Consider the following 25,553-nt stretch of genomic DNA (forward strand, 5'->3'; position numbering starts at 1 on the left):
TTACAGTTTCAGCGCATTTTCAGTTTTCATTGTGCCGCTTGAACCTGCTGTCCGACAACACGCAGAAACACGACTACAGTCCCCGTAACATGGCCAGGATCGCACACTCTCCTCGTCTCTGCTGCTGCCTGCTGTCAGTTGTGTTTGTCAGTCAGTTTGTGGAGCGGGTGTGTGGAGTTTGGCCGTTGCCTCAGGAGATCCAACAGTCTGCTGAAAGCTCCGGGCTGAGCCCGCAGCTCTTCACTTTCACATACAGCCAGGACTCCGCTGCACAGGCGGGATGCTCCGTGCTGGACACTGCCTTCAAAAGATACTTCTCCATCATATTCCCCGACTTTACTAAAGGTTAGTCTTGTTTTGTGGAATAAAAAAATAAACAAACAGATGTACTTCCGTGTAGTAAACAAGACTTTAACATACCTAAATATACTCACCGGCCACTTTCTCAGGTGCTTACTAACGTGGGTTGGACCCCCTTTTGCCTTCAGAACTGCCTTAACCATTCGTGGCATAGATTCAACTAGGTACTGGAAATATTCCTTAGAGATTCTGGTCCATATTGACATTTTGTCAATTTGTATAAATGGGTCCAAAGTGTGCCCAAGAAAATATCCCCCACACTATTACTATAACCTGACCCGCTCACTGGATTTGGATATTTTCAGACCATTGTCTGAAGAGAAAATCCCAGTAGATCAGCAGTTTCTGAAATACCCAGACCAGCCCACCTGGCACCAACAACCATGCTACACACATTCTTCCCCATTCTGATGCTTGGTTTGAACTGCTATATGCATTGAGTTGCTGTGTCATGTGATAGGCTGATTACCTAATAAGTGTGCTGGTGAGTGTATACAGTAGTCAAGATTTGAAGTGGATCAAAACGTTTTTTATAATTGTCCTTACAATATATTATTATTATTATTATTTATGTGGACTATATGATTATAATATAATATCTTGGGGAAAGTTATTTTTAAAAGTAGTCCATTACAATATTTAGTTACTCACCCCCCAAAAAAATGTTAACCAGTTGCGTTACTAAGTGTACATTTTTAAAATTGTAACAATGTTTTATTATTGTCATTTATATAGGCTAGGTCAGTGGTTCTCAAACTTTTTTTTACCAAGTACCACCTCAGCAAAAAAAAATTCCCAAGTAGCACCATAATGACCAGTATTGAAATTCTATAGGGTATAGGCTTAATTAAGCAGCTACAGCTCTGCACAGTTCAAAAACGTGGCAGATTAATTCATATTTTTATGAATATTTACTATTGTCAGCCACTTTTAGAAATATTAATAGTTTGAACATTAACTAAAACTGTTACGATTGACCGGGTGGATGGAGGCAAAAAGGTGTCACAGAAGCCGCTGGTGAAAGTGAAGAGTGATTTATTTACACAAAGTGAAAACAAAAATCCAGCAAAAAGGTCCATGTTTAAAAGTATGTATTTTATGTATGAGTGCAATGTGATGTGTGTTTGTTAGTCACAGTGTCTTTTAGTTTTACACTCTGACAAAAACATTAAAAATAAATAAAACATCAATGTGTGCTTTTGAAAGTTAATTAAAAATGGCACTGTTCTTAAATTAAACAGAAAACTGCTGTGCTTAAATGTAAAGTATTAACATTTAGTAGCCTATTCATCAAAACCTGGAAATGTTCCTTGGAACTCATAAATATCATTATATTCATTTATAAACTCTTTTTGATAAATTTCAAAATATATGGTACATGTATATACATGACTTATTTGTATATCTTTAAAATCTAAACATTACTTGTATTTTAAATATATATATATAATATATTTACATATTTAAATTAGAAATTAGATCTGTGTACTGCGCGTTAGAGTAGGCTTTGAATGTGTCAGAAAAGGGATTAAACTATAGCTGTCAACCTTAGGATATAAAAATATGGCATACGCCCCCAACAACCATTACAAATATGCAAAGGAAATTAGCTTCAAAAAAAAAAATTAAAAAAAAATAAATTAAAAGGTTTCGCCTATTAAAATCAATTTACTGATCACATCTGTGTTATCGTATGCGTTAAAAGTGTGTTAAAAGATTTTTTTTTCTTTAATTATTCAGCGATTCCTCTGCGTACCACTAGAAAAAAGCCTGCGTACCACAGTTTGAGAAGCACTGGGCTAGATGATAATGATAAACCTAGTTGGGGAAAGTTACTTTTGAAAGTAATGCGTTACAATATTGAGTTAGTCCCCCAAAAACTGGTTGCCTTAGTTATGTTCAATTGAACAAACAATTTAATGCCAGGGCGATAGAAGGTAAATAATAATAACAGTACAAGAAAAAAAAAAAACACAAAAATCCCTACGGAGCATCCCAACTTAAGTACCATTCAGTATAAAAGTAGTTTATATGCCAAACATAGTTACATTATTTGCTATTTTATATGTTTATTTGTATTTGTATACTATTGTAATTATTTTATATATTTATGTGTGGAAAACATTGGGATATTATTACACATTTATAAAAGGCCTTGTAGGTTCTTATAGATTGGACATTCAAATATTTCCCAAAAGCAAATTTCAATCTAAAATAGCCTTATGTGTTTTGTTATATCATTATTTTTGACAGATGCGCTTCATGACATGTGGTTGGAGCCAAAAGCCTTCGTTGTGTCAGTGAGTGTCAAAACCAGAGGATGTGACGGTTACCCTGACGAAGATTCAGATGAAAGCTGTGAGTACTTCCTGGCAATGTCATAATGTTTTTACACCCTTTCTTGAAGCTGTCACAGTTGAAGAAACACAAAATTTTTCTTTGCGGTTTTAAAAATTGACTCATTGTACAACTTCACTAGAGTTAAACAGTTGAGTTTGAACATTTTTGAATCCATTCAGCTGACCTTTAGATCTGATACGAGCACTTTTAGCTTAGCTTAGCGAAGATCATTGAATCAGATTAGACCATTAGCATCTTGCTAAAAAAATAAAATAAAAAATAAATAAATAAAAAGAAGAGTTTTGATATTTTTTTCTATTTAAAGCTTGACTCTTCTATAGCTACATAGTGTATGAAAACCAACAGAACATGAGCACTTGTAAAGTAAGCCCATTTCCAAAAAAAAGTGGAGTGTTCCTTTAAATCTAACATAAACAAGAACATAAACAGGTGTACTCTGAGCAGTGACAGACAAAATAGACTTCCTTCAAGGTCCTAAATCCTGTAGGAGACCTAAATTATAACTAGAAATGATCATGCACATGTTTGTTTTTGTGAAATGTGGGGACATTAGTTCCCATTGTTTTTGTTTATACTGTACAAACTGTATTTTGTATTGCCCTTACCCAGCCCTACCCCTAAACTGAACCAATACAATAAACTGTGTACACTTTTACTTTCTGAAAAAGTCATCAGTTTGATTTATAAGCTTTTTGAGAAATGAGGACATCAGCAATGTTTTCATATTTCACTTCCTTCTTGTAATACCTGTCATACCTACTGTATGTCATTACAGATTTGTGCCCTGATATAACCTGTGGAAAGGCTGTCATGAAAATCATTAAACCTTTTTTCTGGGGTTGGGGTTTGAGTCGTCACTGAAAGTGCCAGATGATGTCAAACACAAGCCATTAGACAATATTTAGGGTCCTATCATAAAACCAGCCAAGATGTGTTTGGTGTGATTTAATGCTTTTTTTAGATCAGCCCAACCCTAATTTTCACATTTTGCACCACGTTGTTTAAATCGAAAATCCATTTGCACCACTTTGTGGACTCATGGGTGTTTCAGTCTAAAAAGGAGGTGTGTTAAGGCACATTGTTGGCGCTTGCTATTTTGATGAACTGAAATCCATTTTGGTCCCAATTGACCAAATAAAACCCGCTCTAAAGTCCAGCCACAATGCAGGTCCAAAACGCTTACACATTTCTTAATACACACAGGATGTACAGCAATACACAAATATCTTTACATGTGAAAAAATTAAGAATTAAATTATTAAATTTTTATTTTCTACATAAATATTAAAACCTCTACCAGCCATACAAATAGGTTGTGTGTTTGGATATATCTCAGTTTTTTGACCACAGTTTGCTATTATTGTTCATTTATTTGTTTGCTGGAAATTAGAACTGAATTTAGAAATAGTTTTGAACCAAAACTTTGAGCTTAATAAACTAAATTAAATAAGTAGGCTGATGGATATCTTCAGTGGATTGCATATAACATCGTTTCCTTATCCACGAAAGTAAAGGAGTAAAGAGTAAAAGTAAAGAGGCAAAATGGAGGAGGCTCATTCTTTATCCTCATGCTGCAGATGGTCTGTTTAACTGATTTCTCGCTAGTAAAGTGTTCAGTTTTTCCTCTTACACAGTCCACTATGTAAATAGCAAATGCGCCATGGCATGACGTAACTGACTTTTAAAGGGAATGGGAGATGAGACTCTGATTGGTTTAATGCATGTTATGCTCAAAACACACCCAGAACTCATTTAGAGAATAAGCACAATCCTGTTAGACCATGCGCCAGGATTCAGACATACCATTCATGTTTTTGCGCCGTGCGCTTTAGACTTGCGCCTAGATCGTTAAAATAGAGCCCTTAATGTTTTGTTTTTTTTCTTTTTTTTTCTTGTTTCTTGTTTGGAGTGCAGAAAAAAACAAAACTTTTCTGTGTATTTTCTTGTGTGGCATCACAAAGTAAAAGCAGTCAAGCTGACCATTGTTGTACTTTCGTAATTTTGTTTTATATTAAGCTGGAAATTTAGGTTTGTCAAATTTGCTAAATGTTTTAATGATCTCTTATAGATCTAAACAGCAAGGAAAAGTTGATGACTTTGTTAAAAATTAGCTTGCTTGAATCCTTCTTTTGACGTTCTAATGATGTTTTATCGTTTCAGATAACCTGAGTGTGTCAGACGGCCAGGCTGTGCTGAGATCAGTGACTGTATGGGGCGCTTTGAGAGGTGTGACATACTTACTTTTTTAATTGGGTTTAACTATTCGTTTAAATAACCTAAAGCATTAAATGTAAATGAAATATTTGTGTCTTTTCAACTTCAGGTCTGGAGTCCTTCAGTCAGCTTGTGTACCGTGATGATTATGGCGCTGTGAGTATTTTATGATGGTGTTTAGTCACATGGCTGTAGTAAACAGTGTTGTTTTCAATATGTTCATTTACTCTCTTCATGCAGTATTTTGTCAACAAGACTGAGATCATAGACTTCCCACGTTTTGCATTTCGAGGACTTTTGTTGGACACTTCTAGGCATTATTTACCCCTCCATGCTATCTTGAAGACCTTGGTATGTATTTACTGTGGGTATAAATATTAAAACATATTTAAATTAACAATTCACACTGTATTATAATATTTTGGGATTTTTTAATTTATATTTTCTTGAAATTTAGTATTTATGTAAATGTATGTGTGTGTTTAAATATATCTATTTAAAAATATCTATTATTTATTTGTTTATTTATATAATTTTTATGTTTATTTATATATTTGTTTTTATTTTTATTTATGTTTTATTCATTTTTATGTTTATTTTTAATGTATTTAGTATTTATGTATGTTTATTTATATTTATTTAATTTATTTTTATGTTATTTATTTTAATATTATTTATTTATTTATGTATTTATTTATTTTTATTTATTTATTTAGTTTATTTTATGTTTATTTTTATGTATTTTTATTTATGTTGATTTGTCTTTACCTTTATTTATTTAATTTATGTTTGTTTTATTGATTTATCTTGATTTATATATTTTATTGTATTTATTTTTATGTCTATTTTATTATGTATTTGTTTTATTTGTTTATTTTATTTATATATCTTTTTATTTATTTATTTATTTACTAGTTTGTTTGTTTGTTTGTATTTTTCCTATGATACAAAGGTGTATTTTCAGCATCATTACTCCATGTTACTTCATGTTTTTCATGATTCTTTGATGAACATAAGAGTGACCTGCTGTACTATAAATAACTTTAATGCTTTAATCTTTGCTAAGTAAAAGTAAAAAAGTAAGATTCTAAACTTTTGAAAATAGTGTAAATTGCATTGAATTACCTTTTTATTTTTCCTAGGATGCCATGGCATATAGTAAATTTAATGTCTTCCACTGGCACATTGTGGACGACCCTTCCTTTCCGTATCAGAGCCGAACTTTTCCTGACCTCAGTAAAAAGGTACAATACAAAAGGCTGTAAAATCACCACACATAAATTGTGCTTTAATGCTGTGTTTACATCAGACACGGCATGAATAATTTGCGCTATTTGCGTGTAAATGGACACGTGAACATTTTGAGTTTACTCGTCAAATTCACTTCACAATAGAAATTTACTTCACAATTTGCGTCATGGGCATGGCTTCTGTCTGCCAGGTGACTCTAGCTTTGTTGCTAAATGGCTAGCATTGATTTTATTGGAAGAATAGCTGTGCTTATGTGCTTTAGGAAGGCTGAAAAACAGCATATATTCATTCGGCGCTGAGTCCACTAGTCCAATATATCCTTACAGCGGTACTTCAGACTGAGCCAATTCCAGTTTGATGAACTTGTCGGCTGTCGGGAAGATGATTTCCTTTCGGAACACCAACAACAGGCGCTACGTCATAATCACGCCCCTACAAGAGCAAGCTCCTGATTGGTTAGCGTGGTGCGAATGTTCGCTGAACCTTGAATTTCCAAAACGCTCAACTCACGCCACAGGATGTTTATTCGCGACTTTGCATTGACTTTACATGTAAATCACTCATGCTAGACGCTTCATCTGTGTCTGGTGTGAATGCAGCGTAAGAATAAGTACTCCACATTTTTAAAACTGCTGTTCAGCCACACCACTATATATAATTTTTGTGTATCAAAAACTTGTAGGTGTTACAGAAGTACTGCAGTAAAACTTTGTAGTTCAGATTAAATGCTGTTGTTTATGGTAGTGATCAAAATTGAGCTTTAGGTAACTTGATACTTCAAATGAAGCTTGTGTTGTTTGCAATGTTATACCAAAAGTTGACATCTATTAACAAACATTCCTTGAGAATTGGATAAAAATATTCATTTTTCAAACTTTGTTATTTTATTCCCCCCCCCCCTCTTTTTAAAATTAATTTTAGTAAAATTAAATACATTTTAATTCATTTATTAATTATCATTATTTATGTACATGTCAGGCCTTTTTGTAGGTTTAAATACATTTGCCAGGAAAAACTAAACAAGTGATGCCATTTATTTAGTTATTTATTTATTTATTTATTTATTTATTTATTTATTTATTTATTTATTTATTTATTTATTTTTGTGAAAAGTTCTTTAGTGGACCTTTTTTCATAGTGTCAACAAATTTTTTATAAAACAAAGAGATTTTTTTTGCAATCTAAAGAACCTATTATGACCTATTTTTAAAAAAACAGAAGTTTCATTGAGCTCATGCTAAGTTACTAGCATAGTGATGCTAACAACATGCTAATTGTTATAATGTAATTGTATGTATGTAAAAATAAATATTTTGTTATATTGTTATTTGGCAGACACACTTTTTTCTTTTGTTCAGATAAAAAATTAGATAAAAAGAATTTATGTTTTTTTTTTGCATGCATAAGAGTACCTTTTACTATTTATAGCTTGTTTGGACTTATTCTGGTTATGATACAGTGTTTCCTCTAGGATTTTTTCCTGTGGCGTTATTTCAATGACAAATGTCGTGAGCGCAGCATTACAAGTCGAGATCGCATTTATGAGCCTACGAGCATGCAAATTTCTTTGCTTGCATGCCAATTTCCTCTGCTTGTGCACAAAACTGCTTGCACACCCTCAAATATACGCTGCTCAAGTGCAGATCTTCTTGTGGGCTCTCAAATAAAGGCTGCTGAAGTGTGATTTAGTACATTTATGTAACAAGTATATCTCCAACATTTATTAGATTTGCTAGGAATATTTATGAATGTATTAATGCGTCCTGAAGTAAAGTGAAATGGCTATACGTCGTGTTTTGCTGGCCTCACGCATCATGCACCTGTCAGTCAGTCAGTCAGCACGTAACTTTAAAGGGTTAAACAAATGACGCATAGCACTACTACAGTTACAGAAAAGTTTGTGCTGTTATAATTCACTTACCTTTTAATATGTTTTGGTGCAATTATCATCCGCTATTAAAAAACACGACTGAATGTTTTGAATGAAAAGCTGTAATCTAGCCGTGGTGGGATCAGATGGTGTTGCGCCCCAGCGTGGAAGAATGAATGTAGAGGAAACCATGTGATTTATTTATTAATTAATAATTTTAGTTATAGTTGACACTGGTGTATGTTTTTTTTCTGTAGGGAGCTTTTCATCCATTTACTCATATCTACACACAGTCAGATGTGATGAGAGTGATTGAACATGCCAGGATGAGGGGTATTAGAGTCGTGCCTGAGTTTGACTCACCTGGACACACTCAATCATGGGGAAAAGGTACACACACAAACACACACACACTTGTCTTTAAGATATAAATGTACAAACTTAATATATCATTTATCACTAAGCCCAAACCTACTGTTTTGTCTCTAATGACACACTATGCACGTCTCAAATGCAACACTAAATAGTTTCCCAGGCGACATTTAAGGGTTGCCAGATAATAAGAGAAAAAAATGTCCAAACTACTAAATAGTGTCGTAGTGTATTCACCATCGGGAGGAGCTCGATAGCTCCACCCCTTCCGCTGCATGAGCACAACTAGCGATCATTGAGTACGCAAAGTGTCCAACATTCCACACTTGTTTTTAACAGTTGAATAAGTGCGTCATCTGGATATTTAAAGTGCACTTATTATTTTTCTACATTTTCTGTGTTAATGCACTACTTATACTGTTTAAATACAAAAACAAAAAAAGATGCAGAATAGTGCACAAGTATGCAATTTATGCAAAAGTATCACTTTTACAGTTTCTATTTCTAGAACCAATATTTATTAATACGATTAATAATAATAGTAATGTTAAAGAATAGTAAAGTTTTTATATACATTTCTTTCGAATTCTCAGGCCAGCCAGATCTCTTGACCCCCTGTTATAAAGGCAGTAAGCCTTCTGGAACGTACGGTCCTGTTGATCCAACAGTGGACACCACCTATAGGTTCATGGAGCGTCTCCTGAAGGAGGTGAAGTTCGTCTTTCCAGACTCGTATGTTCATTTAGGAGGGGATGAGGTCAGCTTTGCTTGCTGGTATGTTTTTTTTTTCTTTTTTTTTTTTTACCAAATGTAATACGCATGTAATAAGCAAAAACTGTGGTACTTTTGATTTTGACATATGTTTTTTTTTTCAAACAGGCAGTCCAATCCCAGTGTAGGAAAGTTTATGGAAAAGATGGGATTTGGGAGGGATTTTACAAAACTGGAGTCATTCTATATGGAGAGGTGAGTGGAATTGTGAATTTTTTAACAGCATATACAAATGTGACTTTCAGAAATGACTTGATTGGTACTATTTGAAAAAAGAACTTGACAATTTGACAAAATCTGGCATCCTTTTATCTGTTACTGTGACAAGAACCCTACGCACTAATGCATCATTTTTATGTAATGTTTTAATATTTTTTAGCATACTCTGCAGTTTAAACAGGTCTTTGTAAACAAGTCTTTTGAGGGATGGCCTGGGATGTGGGTGGGTTTATTTTAATGGTAAGACTTTATTTTGATGGTCCCTATTGCACATTTTGTTGACTTGAAGTTGCAACTACAAGCCAATTAATTTACATTTAAGTCTTAGTAGACTGTCTGCTTAATATCTGTTGATACAACAGATTTTAATGACAGCAATTAACGAAATACACCACTATTCAAATACTCTATTTTTATTTAATCAAACATATAGTAAATATTATTATTATTATTAATGATAAATATTAAATAAATTTAAAATAATAAGTTCCATTATTTATTTTAAGTCATTACTGCAGTCTCCAGTCTATTATCATTCCAGAGATCTTTTAGACTCTTTTCTTGATTTAACAGATTTTTCTGTTAAATATTGGATCATTCATTTAAATATGTGTATATATAAAATACACCCCAATCTGGAATAACCCATCTAAATACACCCCAATCTGGAATAACCCTGATTTCCTAGCTAACAAGAAGCCACTTAACTTTCGCACATGGGCAGACAAAGGAATCACACAACTTCAGCATATCTTTAATATATTAATATATTTAGTATATTTGTATTCTAATTTTGAATTCAAATTTAGTTTTAAAACTATAGTAATAAAGTACTTGAGTAAAATAATACTTAAATTACATAATACATACTTTTTAATATAAGTATGTCACAAGTTTGTTTTAATTGTTATTTTAGTTTTATTTAGTTTTACTTTATATTTAGTTTTTTGTCTAATGATCTTTGTTTAATCTTGTGTTAATAGCTAATACATAAAATAAAAGAATGTTGCCAGATTTGCTGCATAATAAACATTGTTGAGCAACTGTATCTGCGGTTCACTCTTATTTACACTATGTAAATGTTCTATCATTTATATTATCTATATTTCCTCCTGTTTTTCAGCATAATGAACATAACGGCCGCTCTCAACAAAACCTCCATTGTTTGGCAGGACGTGTTTGACTACCATGAACGAGTAAGTCAAAATCTGCATTAGCAAAAACTCAGACCTGAAGATGGAAGTGTGTGTATGTGTGTTTAACCGGACTGAGCGCTTCTCTTCTAGCCCAGATCTCAGTATGTTGTGGAGGTCTGGAAGCAGGGATGTTACCTGTGCGAGATGCGCCGGGTCACTAAAGCAGGGTTAAAAGTGATCTTGGCGGCCCCGTTTTACCTGGATCTGCCCATTCCCACTCAGAACTGGGCCCGATACTATGGAGTCCGGCCCTTAGCCTTCAGGGGTCAGAGCGTGTCTGTTAAATTACTAACAAAAAGACTGCAGTGCTGTGGTTCAGTGTAGTGCTAATTTGGTTTTATTCTGTCCAGCATCAAAGCATGTGTGTGTTCTGCTAAAATATTTATATTTATATATATATATATATATATATATATATATATATATATATATATATATATATATATATATATATATATATATATATATATATATATATATATATATATACACACAATACAATATATATATATATATATATATATATATATATATATATAACAAATTTTTGAACATAATATTTTTAATAACTCATTTCTTATAACTGATTTATTTGATCTTTGCCATGATGACAGTAAATAGAATAGATATTTTTCAAGACACTTCTATACAGCTTAAAGTAACATTTAAAGGCTTAACTAGGTTAATTAGGTTAACTAGGCAGGTTAGGGTAATTAAGTTATTGTATAACGATGTTTTGTTCTGTAGACTATCGAAAAAAATCTAGCTCTAAGAGGCTAAGAGTTTTAAAAATGGTTTTTAAAAAATTCAAAACTGCCTATATTCTAGCCGACAAAACAAATAAGATTTTCTCCAGAAGAAAAAAATATTATTAGACATACTGAGAAAATTTTCTTGCTCTGTTAAACATCATTTGGGAAATATAAAAAAAATAAAAAATCAATGGGGGGCTAATAATTCTGACTTTAACTGTATTTATACACACACACACTGAATAAAATTACACTGAAAAAATATACATTGGGATGTAAACCTACACTGATCTCATGGTTTAGTTTTGGTTACGATTATCATGCCATCGTTCGGTTCAAGTCAATATCTCGTGCACATAACAATATTACAATATATAACAATATTTTAAGCAGTTTTGATTAATTTGATATTTTTTATTTCCTCTTTTTAAGCATTTATACTTCTACTTTTATTCAGTGTGCATATATATATATATATATATATATATATATATATATATATATATATATATATATATATATGCTTATGATTGGTCAAGCGCTTAACAGAAAGGCTCCAATTGGCTATAATGGTCAGTGCGGCTCTAGCGCTGTTCAGCAAACAGTGTAATGTTAAATGGCTGCGGTAATCAGCTGATCAATTATAGACGGCGATTCGATGGAGAAAACTCACTCTGCAGACACACTTGTGTCTGAATCCACAAGTAACTTTACTGTTGTAACAGGCGAGAAAGGAGATAAAACATTACCCCACGAACATGTCAGCAGGTCAAAGAGGCCTTTGAGAAAGAGAGATTTAGCTTTCATTTTTTCCTAGCTGGGTTCTGATGTTCTTTCCTGTCGTTGAAATACTGTCCAGCAAAACATTTTAATTAATTGCGGTCTCCTCACTCACCACAGTAAGCTACTGCCAAAAATGATGTCAGAAATGACGTCAATACATAACCAGTTATGATTATTTCTTAACTGATACCAAATTGTTTGTGTCTGCAATGTGGTGCATCGAAGAAACAATTAAATTTAACATCCCTTATATCTTATATATATATTAGACATCTGAGCTTTCTTATTTTTGTATAGCTTAAGTTATTTCAATGCTTAATTTGTATTAATCAGTTGCCAATGCTAAATTTAAATTATAACAACAACAACAACAACAACAACAACAACAACAACAACAACAACAACAACAACAACAACAACAACAACAATAATAATTATTATTATTATTATTATTATTATTATTATTATTATTATTATATTTTGAGTTTATTTACATTTTTAAAAACATTTTATATTTTATTTTTTATCAAAATTTTCTAATTTTAGTCTTTCTTTAAATTTTAGGACTTCTCACTTAGTTGTCAAAGCAGTATTTTTAATTTTCATTAAAGTATTTAGTTTTTATGGTTACATTTACATTTTATTCTAGTTCATCTTTATTTAATTTTAGCTTTAGTTAACAATAAAATATAAACAACAATAAATTCACTAACCAATTTACATTTCAACAATTTTTTAAGATCTAATATTCCACAAGTTGCTCTATTAGCCCTGAAATCCAGAATCATTGCAAAGCACTTTTCTACCAGAAGGTGTCAGTCATGAGTCGACTTTTGAACTCATGTCAAACATGTACATTTAACAGAAGCAGTTTCCTCTGCCACTCAGAAGATATAAAGCAAACAAACAAAAAAAAAAACACTGCTTTTATACGTCAAAACCTTGTCCTACTATTTTAAATGTTGACTTTCTGCTACTCATGTTGGTTTTTTAAGACTGGGTCTAGCTCACTACATTTTTAAAATCTCGTTTCCACCTCGTGTACCAATAATTTCCTATCATTACTCTCCAATATTCTCGATTAATGTGTACTGTAAATCCCCGTTTTTTGTTAATGACAGAACAGTCTGGTCAAGCATGTGACCCAGTGTGTTCGCTCTCTCTCAGATTCCACAGGGCACGGTTCTGGAGATCTGGAAGGGTGAAACTTACCTGACCGAACTGAGTAAGATGACCAAGGCTGGGCACAGGGTTCTGCTCTCTGCCCCCTGGTACATAAACCACATCACCTACGGCCAGGACTGGCGCAACTCCTACGCAGTGCAGCCGCAGAATTTCTCCGGTGTGTGAAGCAGCATGTTAGACTGGGGATAAATATCTTAGATATCAAAGCTTACATGACAATGTAATTCTTTTTTCTTTGGGACCAAATCAGGGGTGCGTTTCCCAAACAACGATGTAACTCGTTTGTCAAAAGAACGATGTAGTGATGGGTGTTTCCCATTACCCATAGTTTCTCTGTCGCAGATTCATCGCTTGAACCACGTTAGTTATAACATAAAATGCCCTTAATGATGCTCTAAACTGGGTGGAGTAACTACTTCTTTAGAGAAGAACCCATAACTTCTTTGTGCAAATTATACTTTTTTTACACGCACATGCATTTAAAACAAAATCCAATATTAGATTTGGTAAAAACATGCACTCGCTTTTCATATTATTGGAATATATTTAAATAAATAGCACATAGGGTTTGCTTTACTAACATTATTGAGCAGTTGAACATTACATATTCTTTTCTAAAACATATAACTTACAAAAGCTAACATGTATTCTATATCATATAAATCATATAAATAAATAATGTTGCTATTTATTATAAAACGAAATGTAAATTTTATTATTTATTAGAAATAAAAAATTTATAATAAATATATTAATGATGATGATGTTTATGATGATGATAATGAGTATTATTATTATTATTTTTAATATTAACTAGAATATTGTTTATTTTTATTTTTTTAAAGTCTACTTTTACAATTTAATGTAAACAACTGCAGAAAGTTCTGACGGGCAGGCCCATGTCATATACATATACTTAATAAATAACCTACTAATAATTAAAAGAATTAACGTAAGCTTTTTGGTTTTTCAAGCTTTGGAGACGTAACATAAATTCCACTTTTAAATATTATAGGTCACCTGTAGCTTTCGCCATGAGGCTGTGTTCAAAATGAGATCAATGTTTTCAAAGTGCACTGGGAAGGGAGCATGATTGTAAACATGAAGATCCCTAAAACTGAACTGTAAAAATAGTTTGAAAGCAAATTACACCTAAAAGAGAAACCTTAATGCTTTTTTTTTATCTTTAATAATTTCAATTTTGAATGTTAAAATGTTCTAAATGAATAGGGCATAGGGGGGATAAGTGGGAATAGAACACATCCAGGAAATGTGTTTCAAACTACAGCTCCAGAGCTGTAGTTGCGAGTGTTCAAGTTTGCGACGCAGTTTGCAAATGTTCGTTGGAGCTAAGGATTTGGGGAAACGGCAAATCAACACATTATGTTTGTAACAACGGAGCTTGCGACCTTAGTTGGCTAACGGTGGTTTTGTGAAACGCACCCCAGATTGGTTCTAAATTTCTAGGTTGTTTGTTTTAGTATAGTCAGTACAGAATTACGGCCCTGATATTAACCTTATTCTTCCAGCCGGATCTCACAAGGAAATGTAAGTATTTTACGTTTTGTCAGTTTAGTGGCTAATTTGTACGGATTCGTACGAATTCAGTCGTACAAAAATGTACTATTTTAAAAAGGAGGCGTGGCACCCACCCCACCCCTAACCCCAATTGTTATTGGGTGATAAGCAAAGTGGACTAAAATGTACAAATTAGATCGTACAAATTCATACGAATTAGCCACTAAAGCTAAAAACATACGAATTACCATGAGATTGCGTTGTATTCTTCACATACTCTGAGCGGGTGCATCTCATTGGCTTGAGAGATCCGTCTCAGTCAGTTTTATTGATTTTTAAGAGTTAAAACAGTTTGTTATGCTCCTTGATGCTGCAAGTGTACATTTTCTCATTACATTATTCTACTGTTTATGTATAGTCCTAAACACATCTGTCTGTAGAGAAAGTAGTTTGATAAATAAGCTAACGTTTGCATTGAAGAATGAGGTCAATACTTAAAAAATGAAAGTCTCAAAGTTAATTCTTTGATCAGATGTAAAAATACGTTTCTAAATAGTGTTCACTAGCAGTTGTGTACTGCAAGCAATCATCCAGATGCTGCTCTTCTCAAGCTCCATTTACACCACTAGTGACTTTGGCCTGATTTATACATTGCCTTTGATTGATTGCTGTACCCCATGATAGAGGTCTTGATGGGTTCAAGCATTTGTACTCAAACATGAAGTGACTCAGTCGCCTTTGTTATTTGAAAATAAAACTCAAACCTTGCTCACCCGAGTAATTCCTTAAAGCAAGGGTCACAAATTTCGGTCCTGGAGGGCCGGTGTCCCTGCAGTGTTTAGCTCCAACTTGCCTCAACACACCTGCCTGGATGTTTCAAGTATACCTAAGACCTTGATTAGCTTGTCCAGGTGTGTTTGATTAGGGTTGGAGCTAAAATCTGCAGGACACCGGCCCTCCAGAAACAAGTTTGGTGATCCCTGCCTTAAAGGGATTGTTGATAAAATTGCTTATTTACTCACTATTTACTCATCTTCGACTAGTTCCAAGCCTTTATGACTTTCATTCTTCTGTTGAACACAAAAGAAGACATTTTGAAGAAAGCTGAAAACCTGTTACCATAAGTACAAAAAATGCTACTATAAGTCAGTGCCTCCGATGTTGAAATTTTTGTTTAGCAGAATAGAGAAAATCAAACCGGTTTGGCTCAAGTGAAAGGTGTTATATCATGATAGAAATCTCATTTTTGGGTGAACTATACCTTTAAATGGACATGAACTTGGCTGGGAGACTGGCTCCATCTGATTGCCACATATTGACAGCAAACTACTATTAACAAGTATAAATATGTTGCAAAAAAGAAATTTTTTAGCTTAACTATAATAGGCTTCCTTCCTTCCTGACTTTTTTTTTATTATGGATTATTATTCAGCGAAAAAAATATCATACAAAAGGAGCCTGCGAAACAGAAATATTTGATCATGGACCATACTGCTGTTAACATTACACTAACGATAACATAGGCTATGACTGGCGCATTTGTATTGCATTCCAAAGAGTTCCGTTATTAGCACCACAGTGGAAACCGAGCTCTGCTTCTTGTTGTTGAGGTCTCGCATGTGATCATGTGCCACCTTATTTCCTGCTTGCATTTCATCCTAATTGTTTTTTTTTTTTTTCAAAAAGTTGCAATTTACGAAACACATGCAAAATGCCACCGACTTGTCACTGGCTGGTGGGTTGTTCTCCCAAGACCGATTGACTAGGGTGTTACTCACAGACATGACCCAGACCTGGCTGACAATTTAAATTAAAGGTTTTAGTGACTGGACCTCTGTAAAGCATACCTGTCAACATTGGAATTGTAAAAATATGGGATATGCCCACCATATAAGGGATCCCACAGTTAGTTTTAAGGGAATAAACAGTTAAATGGTCAGTAATATGTTTTATTATTATTTTTTACAAAAGAAAAGTATAGTATAGTATAGTAAAAGTAATAGTATAGACTAGCAGCAAATATATTAGCAAACAGTTTAGCTTATTAAAATTAATAGCTATTATAATGTAATAGAGTCAAGCTATTAAATCTCCTTAGTAATTTCTTCACTGTATAAATTACACATTCTGATTACAGAGCAACGAATGAATCTCTTATTTATTTAGATTATTTTCATTTGATTACATTATTTATTCGCTCCGCTTTAAATCGCGTGTACAGAATCCGTTTGGGAAACAGCGTCTGTTAATCACTGTGAAACGCGTCTGACAGTCATGCACCGATATATGACTGTTTTGAGGATTGCATATGAATGGGAGACAGCACTGTAATGAAAAGGAAAGGAATCCCGCTGTTTTTATATTTATTTCAAAGTGTTTTCATGCCTAAACAAAGCGAAAGCACAGAACAGACTCACATTTAAGAGCAAGGGGCAGACCCTGGTGGTTCGGCGGTATGGGTTGTGTATAGGGAGGCTTGGTGCTTTAATGTTTATTTACCACCCTTCAGAGAAAGACTGAAAATACGGGAAAATACATTTACGGGATGACAGCGGGATAGAACTGTAAAATACGGGAGAATCCTGGGAAAAACGAGAGAGTTGACAGGTATGCTGTGAAGGCACTGTATTGTAAACATTTATTCATCTAAACATTTTTGAAACACTAGCAGGCAATGATGTTTCTGTGCTCAACTGTGTTTGAGTTTCTTTCTGTTGGGTTTTTTGCTGAAAATGTAGGCGATGCTACTGTAGTTTAAACTTTTTAGATTTTGTTCTTTAGACTCATTGGATGGAAATGGAATCCAGTTTTGCGCATAAGTCTAAATTGCATATTACGATAGAAACATTATTACTGTCCCTCTTGTCATTGGACGTCAGCTGCTCTCTATTGAAATAAATGGGTTTTGTTTCGCCTATTTTTCACCCCGTGTGAATGGGGCTTCAGAGTGATTTAAAAAATATGTGAAAGTGATGCTCTTATGTCTTCTGAATTACAAAAATAAACCTGCAATTAAAATGAAGAGTGAGAAAACATCCGAAAAGAAAGCATCTGATAATGGTGCATGTTTGCAAATATTTTGCAATTTACCATACCAGTGAATTCGTATCACAGTAGATTGCTTTAAAAACAGTGACCGTGTTGCTTTTGATTAGAACTTGCTTCAGATTTTTAGAGCCACAGTCCTACCTATGACATAATCACCAGGGACCAATGGGAGTTTGAAAGCTTTTACCTGTTTTATTGGTTTCCAGAATTCTGAAAAGCAACTGCAAACAATTATTATGTTGTTCACAAGCTCACATGTTTGTCTTTTAAATTAGCTTGAAGTATATCAGATATTTTAGTCAGTCAGCTATAAGAACTATAATTACTTTTAACTGCTCCGTTTAGTACTAAATCAATCTTATATAAATTTTGTAATGACTTCCTTTGGTTTTTGTTTGTTGTGGTGCAGTGCTGTTGTGCTTTCAGTGTTGTTTTTTTGCAAAACTTGTGCAATTTTCTAGAATTAAGAAACCATACAAAGGAAGTTGTTTCTAGTACAAAAAAACAAAAGTGCTCTATTTATTCATTTTAAATGTTACTATTTACAGTGCTCTGCATATATAAGTACACCCCCCCACAGATCTCTCCTTTAAGTTAATATTTTCTATAGGAAGCTTTACAATATAATATATGTGCATATGCATTAATTTAAATAAATATTAAATTATATTTTTAAAAAGAGGAAAAATTAAGAGAAACAGAAATATATATACAATTTTTTTAAATGTTGTAGTTTGTAATTTTTTTCCAATATTTTGCATGAATTTAAATGGATTATCGTTCCATTTCTAAAGACGTTTTGTGACTAAAATATTATTTTAATAAATATATATTTTTAATAAATCTGTTTTGTTCAAATGCACCAATATATATTACCCATCTTCACTAAGAAATGGATACAAATAATCATTTTCAAAATGGGGTGTATTTATATACAGTTGAATTTAGAATTATTAGCCCCCTTGAATTATCAGCCTCCCTGTTTATTTTTTCCCACAATTACTGTTTAAAGGAGAGCAGATTTTTTCAACACATTTCTAAATGTAATAGTTTTAATAACTCATTTCTAATAACTAATTTATTTTATCTTTGTCATGATGACAGTACATAATATTTGACTAGATATTTTTCAATACACTTCTATACAGCTTACAGTGACATTTAAAGGCTTAACTAGGTTAATTAGGTTAACTAGGCAGGTTAGGGTAATTAGGCAAGTTTTTGATTAACGATGGTTTGTTTTGTTGTCTATCGAAAACATATATAGCTTAAAGGGGCTAATAATTTTAATCCTAAAATGGTGCTTAAAAAATGAAAACTGCTTTTATTCTATCCAAAATAAAACAAATAAGATTTCCAGAAGAAAAAAAATATTATTACTGTGAAAACTTACTTGCTTTGTTAAACATAATTTAAAAATAATTAAAAAAAGGAAATAAATTAAAACAAAGGGGGGCTAATAATTCTGACTTTAACTGTATGCTGAGCACTGTGGTGTAGTGGGGAATATCTCTATTTTTTAACCTTAAAGGAATAGTTCAACAAAAAATTTTAAATCTGCTTTTTATTTACTTAACCTAAAGTCTTTAAAGGTGTAGGTGACTTTTTTTTCTTCAGTAGAACACAAAAGAACATTTCTAGATGCAACAGTTTTGACTTTTGCCATTTTTTTGCCATTCAAAATAGTCACCTTCATCTTTGATGGTCTGAGGTTAAGTACATTTCAAGCACATTGTCAAGTTTATGTGAAATAGGCCTTTAAATACCATGCATTTAGTTCAAGTTGTGCATTTTTTTCCTGTGATTTAGGGACAGAGGAGCAGAAAAAGTTGGTGATTGGTGGAGAGGTCGCCATGTGGGGAGAATATGTTGATGCCACCAATCTAAACCCACGTCTATGGTATGAAAACACACACAGATAAGGATATTAATTATGCTATGAGTAGAATGTAGTTTTAGGTCATTCTAGATCTTGATGTTTGTGTTTTTTGGAAGGCCAAGAGCTTGTGCTGCTGCTGAGAGATTGTGGAGCAATGAAGAAAAGACTCTGAATGCAGATCTGGCCTTCCCTCGCCTGGAAGAGTTTCGCTGCGAACTTGTAAGGTATTGAATAAAATGTATTTGTCAACATTTTTAGTGCTACACTAGACAAATGTCCTGTTATTAAGCCTGTAAGACCAACTCTATAATTTTTATACTCATTTTCGACTCTTTGAGTTGTTAAGTCCGGTGGCTGAGAGAGCTTAACACGCTGCAATTCAAGAAAACACATGCAATTACAAAAACGCCAGCAAATTAAGTATCTGTTTGACAGCCCACAAGCTGCAAATCCTCACAAAAACAACCGTGCAAAAACAACCGAACAGTGGCAGTGGCGCAGTAGGTAGTGCTGTCGCCTCACAGCAAGAAGGTCGCTGGGTCGCTGGTTCAAACCTTGGCTCAGTTGGTGTTTCTGTGAGGAGTTTGCATGTTCTCACTGCCTTCGCGTGGCTTTCTTCCGGGTGTTCCGGTTTCCCCCACAGTCCAAAGACATGTGGTACAGGTGAATTGGGTAGGCTAAATTGACCGTAGTGTATGAGTGTGTGTGAATGTGTGTGTGGATGTTTCCCAGAGATGGGTTGCGGCTGGAAGGGCATCCGCTGCGTAAAGCTTGCTGGATAAGTTGGCGGTTCATTCTGCTGTGGCGACCCTGGATTAATGAAAGGACTAAGCCGACAAGAAAATTAATAAATGAATTAATATATAGTAATTCATTAATATATTTATATATTAATTAATTATATTATTAATTAATAATTCATTAATATATATGGTGCGACGCAGTGGCGCAGTAGGTAATGCTGTCACCTCACAGCAAGAAGGTTGCTGGTTCGAACCCCGGCTGGGTCAGTTGGCGTTTCTGTGTGGAGTTTGCATGTTCTCCCTGCATGCAGTACAGGCGAATTGGGTAGTCCATAGTGTATGAGTGTGTGTGAATGAGTGTGTGTGTAGATGGATGTTTCCATGAAATGGGTTGCGGCTGGAAGGGCATCTGCTGCATAAAAACATGCTGGATAAGTTGGTGGTTCATTCCGCTGTGGCGACCCTGGAATATATATATATATATATATATATATATATATATATATATATATATATATATATATATATATATATCATTTACATTTATATTTTAACATTTACATGTGTGTGGATTTTCAGTTTTAGAGGGTGTTTTTTTTTGTCTGTTTTACATCCTGATTTCCTTGAGTTTTGTATTTTTTTAGCCTAATTGACCATAACCGAAAGAGTGGGGTCCGTCACTTTTTAGGGTCCCCTTGAAACATTTACATTGTGTTCCATGATATTTGAAAGTGTTGTGAGAAAATGCAGCCCATTTTAATACATTTTGTGCTGTGTGAAAATGCAGCACATTTTTAAAAAATGTGAATGTGTTGCGAGGATTTGCAGCATTTATACTGTCAAACAGATGAAAAGCTTTTCTCAATTTGGCACGTGCCCCAGTAAAAATCATAAGTGCCCTAGTAAATGCTTTGAGATACGATTTACTTAAATTTCTATGGTGTGTTATTCCAGGAGTGGTAATCCCGGAATAAAGAGGTTATTCTCAATGTTCAAGCAAACCAGCGCTCGTAAAAGCAATGTAGTTTAATTAAAAAGCAAACTGACGCAGTTTTGTGTGTCCTCAGAAAACCATACAAACCACTCCTCTGTTGCTCTTCTCCCGGTGCGAGTGCCGGTCATTAAATTGAACACTTAAAGTATTTGCTGCTCACGCGCCGCTCATTCGTTGTATAACAGGCGTAACAGCCATTTATGCGGAGGTGTTGGCACAATCGGCAAAACCCCAGAGCTATATATTTTGGTAATGGTAAAATATTATTTTGTCAATATGTAAACCAATATTTTATTTTAAAATAAATTGTTAGTACAGTTAGTATGTACACAAACATTTTTTTACAAGTTAATTCCAATGAAAGGGTTTAATTCTTAATGGTTGACTTTGGCTCTTAAATTCCATTTAGTTTAAAATAAGCTTAAATCACACAATTCAAATGAGTGGAAATGCATGTCATAATAAAATAAAATCAATTTAATTCAATTTATCTTTATTTCTGTAGCACTTTTACAATGTAGATTGTGGCAAAGCAGCTTAACAGAGGTTCTAGTAAATTAACACCAACCTTTTTTTTTCTTGCTTGTTCTGTTGCATTTCTGCTTCTAAACTGCACGATTTGTCTTTGCTTCTGCAGGCGAGGGATTCAAGCGGAGCCTCTGTTTGTCGGTCACTGTAAACACGAGTTTAATGGTCTGTAAGTACAGTAAACCGAGCAAACACAATGATAAAACTCAACTAACTAAAACTGACAAGTTGAGACACTGGAAGGCAGCTTTAAACTTGCACATTATAATGTTTCTAAGAAATGAAATGCGCATAATGAAAGCTAAAAATACCTATTTTGTTAATAAAGATCTATTCAAGAATGCTTTGTGTAAAAGTAAATGTTTTTGTTATTTAAGGAGCAAGGCTTTTTGTTGGTTCAGTCTTTCACAATGTAGAGTATCAGGTAAACGGCTGAGTTAAAGCAGCTACACATTTAATGAAATCACCTGGCACTACGACACCAATCCCATCACATACACACACACAGACACACACACACACATACACATACATCCACACACACGGCAGCAGATCCTATTAAGTGTGATGGGGTTTACACAGGAGCTAAAGTAGGACACAGGAGGTGTGAATGTCCAAAACTACACACTATTAGTGTTACTATTAGTGTTATAGATTATTGTTGCATTTTAGTATACACACTACCGGTCAAAAGTTTGGGGTCAGTGGGATTTTTAAATGTTTTAATATAAGCTTCTGCTGTTTACCAAGGCTGCATCTATTTCATTAAAAATACAGTACACATTGTGAAATGTTATTGCACTATAAAATAACTGTTCAAAAGTAGTTGATCATTTAATTTAATCATTTATTCCAGTGATTTAAACATGCGTTTTCACCTTCCAGTCTTCAGAGTCACATGATCCTTCAGAAATCACTCTAATATTAATAATAATAATTATTATTATTATAATAATTAATTATTATCATCATCATTATTATTATTATTATTATTATTATTATTATTATTATTATTAATGGTAATAGTAATAAAAGTAATAATGACTGGAGTAATAATTCCATTTGAAACTACATACAATAAGAACGCAATTTTATTATATACAGTTAATATATATATATACAGTTGAAACCAGAAGTTTACAAACACTGCATAAAAAGGCTCATAACTATTTTTTAAAAAGTCAGATTTTAATGTGACTAAACTTTTTCTTTTTTAGGTAAGTTATTATTATCAAATTTGTTTCTGTTATGCTTAACAGCAGAATAATGAGAGAGATATTTTTGGGAAATTGTTAACTTTTTTTTCTTGAAAGTCAAGATTACATACAATATGCCTCTGAAAAAGCTCAGATGATGGTATCAAGGTTTTGAAAGTTTCTGGCTAATTAACGACATTTGAGTTAATTAGAGGCTTCCAACGGCTTCCTTGCGTGAGAACATGGGAAAATCAACAAGCCAGAATCAACAACAAGCCAGATTACAACTTGCTAAATTACACTGGGAAAAAGAATAATTATTTTGGAGACATGTCCTGTGGTCTGATGTTTTTTGGAGGACAAAGGGGAAAGCTTACAAGCCTAGGAACACCATCCCAACTGTGAAGTATGGGGGCGGCAGCATCATGTTTTGGGGCTGTTTAGCTGTAGGAGGGACTGGTCCACTTTACAGCATAAATGGCATCATGAAGAAAGAACATTATGTAGAAATACTGAAGCAACATCTCAAGACATCAGATGGGTCTTCCAAACAGACTATGATCCCAAGCATACTGCCAAATTAGTTAAAATGTGCTTTAAGGACAACAGAGTGAATGTTTTGGAGTGGCCATCACAAGGCCCTAAATTTTCAATCCCATAGAAAATCTGTGGGTAGAGTTGAAAAAGCTTGTGCAAGCAAATTTTACTCAGTTACACCAATTCTGTCAGGAGGAACGGGCCAAAATTCCTTCAAACTATCGTGAGAAGCTTGTGAAGGATACCCAAACAATTGACCAAAGTTATACAGTTTAAAAGCAAAACTAAAAAATACCAAGGAAATGTATGTAAACTTTTGACTGTCTAGAAATTAATTAAAAAATCTTTAAAAAAATCTCTCATTATTCTGGCATTTAGCAAATGTAAATCATTTAGGTAATCCTAACAGACCTACAGTAAAATATTAAACTTTTAGTAGGATTTACCATCAGACATTTTTTAAAAATATGTATGTATGTGTGTATATGTATATATATATACACAGTGCATCATAAAAGTATTCATAGCGCTTCACTTTTTCCACATTTTTATGTAGCAACCTTATTCAAAAATGGATTTAAAAATTTTTTGAAATTGTTGCATGTTTATTAAAAGTAAAAAACCTGAAAAATCACATGTACATCAGTATTCACAGTCTTTGCTTAATTCTTTGTTGATGCACCTTTGGCAGAAATTACAGGCTCAAGTCTTTTTGAATATGACGCCACAAGCTTGACACACCTGTCTTTGGGAATTTTTGCCCATTCCTCTTTGCAGTACCTCTCAAGCTCTAGAGCACTTTGAAGCAGGTTTTCATTCAGGATGTCTCTGTACATTGCTGCATTCATCTTTCCCTCTATCCTGACTAGTCTTCCAGTTCCTGCTGCTAAAAAACATCCCCACAGCATTGTGCTGGTGCCTGGTTTTCTCCAAATGTAACACCTGGCATTCACTCCAAAAAGAGTTCAATTTTAGTCTCATCAAACCTCATTACTTTAGTTTAAATGGAGAAAGTTCATAGTACAAAGTGGTTTGTAGCAGTCGGTTTCCTTAAACAGGTTGAGTTACCTTAACCTATTGGTTTTTACAGTACTCAATCAGTTTGAGTTCTCTTTATTTATCAGGTTTTACTGTGCTCAAATTGCTTCGTTTACTCAAATGGATTAGGTTCACAGCACTTATTAGGATTAGTTTTTGAACTTAAATGGTTTGTTAAAATTGGTTTTCTCAAAGAGTTTGAGTTACCTCAGGTGAAGTTTGTATTCGCTGCTGTCGTCACTTTCTTGCATGGTGTGGGACTTGTAGAGCTGGGTACTGATAGATTTGTGTTTCAGTTTTGGACTCACAGCAGTGAATATTAAACCACACTGAACTTAAAAGTTCACTATAATCTTCCATGTGAAACTGCTTTGACACAATCTGTAAAAGCGTTATAGAAATAAAGATGAAGTGAATTTAATTGAATTACCCTAACTCATTGGGTTTTACAGTGTATTTGTAATAACTTTTTTTTTTAATTTGTAATAGTTTTAATAAATGTGAAATTGAATATTTTCTCTGCATGCACGCACACGGATATTTTTATACATGTATCTTACACATAGATAGACATGTATCTTATACTTATCTTCATAGTCAGCACCAACATATTTAGCAAATAATGTTTTATTATTACATCAGCAGTTTTTCTTGTTCAGCCTTTCTTGTTGATTTTCTCTGTTAATTGCAGCTTGAATTATTTAATTTTTGTGTCGATTCAGCATCGAGTTGCACATT

General features: G+C 33.5%; 1 protein-coding gene across 2 annotated transcripts; it reads left to right on the top strand.

The window, feature by feature from the left end:
• Nucleotides 1-13: 13 nt before the first annotated feature.
• hexa (hexosaminidase A (alpha polypeptide)) lies at nucleotides 14-22,404 on the top strand. 2 transcript variants are annotated; one of them, NM_001017763.2, is given in 14 exon segments: nucleotides 14-345; nucleotides 2,614-2,718; nucleotides 4,882-4,947; nucleotides 5,045-5,091; nucleotides 5,176-5,286; nucleotides 6,078-6,179; nucleotides 8,314-8,446; nucleotides 9,022-9,202; nucleotides 9,308-9,394; nucleotides 10,542-10,614; nucleotides 13,317-13,491; nucleotides 19,710-19,800; nucleotides 19,896-20,003; nucleotides 22,154-22,404. In NM_001017763.2, coding segments are annotated over 14 exon segments (1,599 nt in total). In that variant the 5' UTR covers nucleotides 14-89; the 3' UTR covers nucleotides 22,218-22,404.
• Nucleotides 22,405-25,553: the final 3,149 nt, after the last annotated feature.

Source organism: Danio rerio, chromosome 25, assembly GCF_052040795.2.
Source record: "Danio rerio strain M-AB ecotype USA chromosome 25, GRCz13ab, whole genome shotgun sequence".
Classification (NCBI taxonomy): domain Eukaryota; kingdom Metazoa; phylum Chordata; class Actinopteri; order Cypriniformes; family Danionidae; genus Danio; species Danio rerio.